The sequence below is a fragment of the Otolemur garnettii genome, unplaced genomic scaffold (assembly GCF_000181295.1).
Source record: "Otolemur garnettii isolate 467f Iridium unplaced genomic scaffold, OtoGar3 scaffold00038, whole genome shotgun sequence".
Taxonomy (NCBI): domain Eukaryota; kingdom Metazoa; phylum Chordata; class Mammalia; order Primates; family Galagidae; genus Otolemur; species Otolemur garnettii.
In genome coordinates, this window is record NW_003852433.1 from 3,651,194 (window position 1) to 3,654,537 (window position 3,344).

General features: G+C 41.8%; 1 protein-coding gene across 1 annotated transcript in view; it reads right to left on the reverse strand.

Annotated features, from left to right (window-relative positions):
• The window catches only part of CHEK2 (checkpoint kinase 2), a 46,656-nt gene that overhangs the window by 37,396 nt on the left and 5,916 nt on the right, over positions 1 to 3,344 (reverse strand). The window contains 2 exon segments of the mRNA XM_012805190.1: positions 2,647 to 2,794; positions 2,916 to 3,040. Coding sequence (XP_012660644.1) covers positions 2,647 to 2,794; positions 2,916 to 3,040 — 273 coding nt within the window.

Genomic DNA, 3,344 nt, shown 5'->3' on the forward strand with positions numbered 1-3,344 from the left:
AAAAAAAAAAAAAAAAAGAATGTTGTGTAGAAGGCAAGCCAAATTTCAGCACCCAGTTGCCCCCTCTACTAAATGTCCACAAATAGCAAAACCCTATGCAAGGTGCATTTACTATTCTTATCAGATAGAAAACAAAATAGTCAAAAACAGAATAAACTAAATCCATCACGAAATACACTTTAGGATGCCCAATAAAGACACAGTTTTCAGAGGCCAGACTATAGACTATATTGCATGAGAAGTCTTTTTTTTTTTCCAGATAGAATCTCACTTTGTCACCCTGGATAGAGTACCATGGCATCATAGCTCACAGCAACCTCAAACTCCTAGCCTCAAGTGATTCACTTCTTCAGCCTCCCGAGTAGCTGGGACTACAGGCACCCGTCACAACGTCCAACTATGTTTTAGAGATGGGGGCTTGCTCTTGCTCAGGCTAGTCTTAAACTCATGAACTCAAGCAATCCACCTACTTTGGTCTCCCAGAGTACTAGGACTACAGGCGTGAGCCACCACACTCAGCCCTACATGAGAATTCTTTGAGCATGATTTTTTTTTTTTTTGCAGTCTTTGGCCAGGGCTGGGTTTGAACTCACCACCTTCAGCATATGGGGCCAGTGCCTTACTCCTTTGAGCCACAGGCACCACCCAGGGCATGACTTTTTTTAGATGCGAGTCTCACTGTGTTGCCCAGGCTGGACAATTACAACATGCCATAGCCTCGGAACTCCTAGGCTCAAGCAATCCTCCTGCCTCAGCCTCCCAAGTAGATGGGATTATAGGTGTTTATCAACATGCTCAGCAGTATGATTTTTTTAAATCCCCAGACTACAGAATCTGTGGAGGAGACTCTCTACAGGAATCTGTGGAGAGTGTTTTAGGTGAACTTATGTTTTCTAAATATGATAAGATTGTGACACTGCATTTCAGCCTGGATGACAGTAAAACCCTGTCCTAAAAATAAATAAGTAAACAAAGAAGCACTCGCTTCTATCATTTGACTCTCAGGTTTGGGAAGTTCTCTGGTTCTTTAAATTAAAGAAAAAGTATTTCTCTTCTCCAAGAATTTAAAATCACTGTGAACTACTTTTAAATCCATAGGTTGTTTTTTTGTTTGTTTGTTTTGTTTTTTGCAGTTTTTGGCCAGGGCTGGGCTTGAACCCATCACCTCTGGTACATGGGGCCAGCACCCTACTCCCTGAGCCACAGGTGCCACCCGGTTGTTTTTACTAATTATTCTTTCTAGACCATATTCCAAATGACAATTGTTCCCCCTTTTTTTTGAGACAGGCTCACTATGTTGCCCTCTGTAGAATGCAATGACATTATAGTTTATAGCAACCTCAAACTCTTGGGCTTAAGCGATTCTCCTGCCTCAGCCTCCCAGTAGCTGGGACTACAGACACCCACCACAACACCCAGCTATTTTCTTTGTTGTGATTGTTCTTGTTGTTTGGCAGATCCAGGCTGAATTGAAACCTGCCAATTCCAGTGTATGTGGCTGGCGCCCTAGCCCCTGAGCTACAGGAGCCTAGCCACAATTGTTCATTTTAGATTGCTATTCAAAGTTTTAGGAACGGATGCTCATAAAATGCTACCTGATGACGACAATACAAACAGGACAATTATGTGGTATTTAAGTGGCCTCTTACAGAAACATCCATAGCCTAATTCCTAGCACATAATAGGAGCTCAATAAATACATACAGAAAGGAAGGAATAGGCTCGGTGCCTGCAGCTCAGCGGCTAGGGTGCCAGCCACATACACCGAGGCTGTCAGGTTCAAACCCAGCCAGGACCTGCCAAACAACAAAATTAGAACAAAAAGAATAACCAGGCGTTATGGCAGGCACCTGTAGTCCCAGCTATTCGGGAGGCTGAGGCAAGAGACTTACTTAAGCCCAAGAGTTTGAGGTTGCTGTGAGCTGTGATGCCATGCATTCTACAGAGGGCAAAATAGTAAGACTCTGTCTCAAAAAAAAAAAAAAAAGAAAGAAAGAATAGAAGGAATGAAGAAAGAAACAATGAGGAAGGGAGGAAAGATGAATTAATGGCCAAAAGCAACAGCTCGTAGATATCTATGACTGATATGGTATCAACTAAATCAATCAATGAACTTTAATTTATTCTAACCATTATGTCAATTACTAGCAGGTAGCTTTAAATAAAACCAATTAAACCTTAAAAAACTGTCTTGCGGCTCGGTTACCTGTAGCTCAAGTGGCTAAGGCGCCAACCACATACACCTAAGGTGGCAGGTTCAAATCCAGCCTGGGCCCGCCAAACAACAAAGATGGTTGCAACCCAAAAAAATAGTCAGGTGTTGTGGCGGGCGCCTGTGGTCCCAGCTACTTGGGAGACTGAGGCAGGAGACTCGCTTGAGCCCAGGAGTTGGAGGTTGCTGTGAGCTGTGATGCCACAGCACTCTACCCAGGGGGACAGCTTGAGGCTCTGTCTCAAAAAAATTAAAAAAACACTGTCTTGATAAAATTTTTTCACAATCTAAAAATACAACTAAGGCTGCAGAGTTTAATCTTGAACACCACCTTACTTAGTTTTACTTACTTAAAGCACACCCCATAAAAACACAACATGAATTTTTTCACTTGGGAGGAAATAAATCCAGTAATGGTAAGATAATAATTTTACCTTTATTTCTGCATAGTGAAAGTGCAATTTCAGAATTATTACTCAAAGGACGGCGATTTCCTTTCCCTACAAGCTCAGTATTTACAAAGGTTCCATTCCCACTGTGATCTTCTATGTATGCAATGTAAGAGTTTTTAGGACCCATCTCCTAAAATAGAGAACATTTTATTTCGTATTTTTAACAGTAGGGATTTATAGTGAGAAAATAGCTAAGAGTGATAAGTAGATTACCAGATCTCTCAAGAATACTTGAGTATTTAGTCACATACCCTGAAAATCCGAAAGTGTTTCTTGCTGTATGTCCGATATTTATCCGTTCTTTTCAGTAGTGGTTCATCAAAGCAATAGTCACAGCTTTTGTCTCTCCCAAACCAGTAGTTGTCATTAATGCACTCTATAATACAAAAGCATACACCAGAGGGCTATTGAATTTCATGTATTAAACACTTTTAAAAATTGCTTATAAACATACGTGTAGGAAAATAGCCTAAGAAGGCAAACAAATTATAGATTTGCTTGTCAAGATTTTTAAGATTAGGCTCGGCGCCTGTGGCTCAAGTGGCTAAGGCGCCAGCCATGTACATCCAAGGTGGCGGGTTCAAATCCAGCCAGGGCCCACCAAACAACAATGATGGCTGCAACCAAAAAATAGCCGGGCGTTGTGGTGGGCACCTGTGGTCCCAGCTACTTGGGAGGCT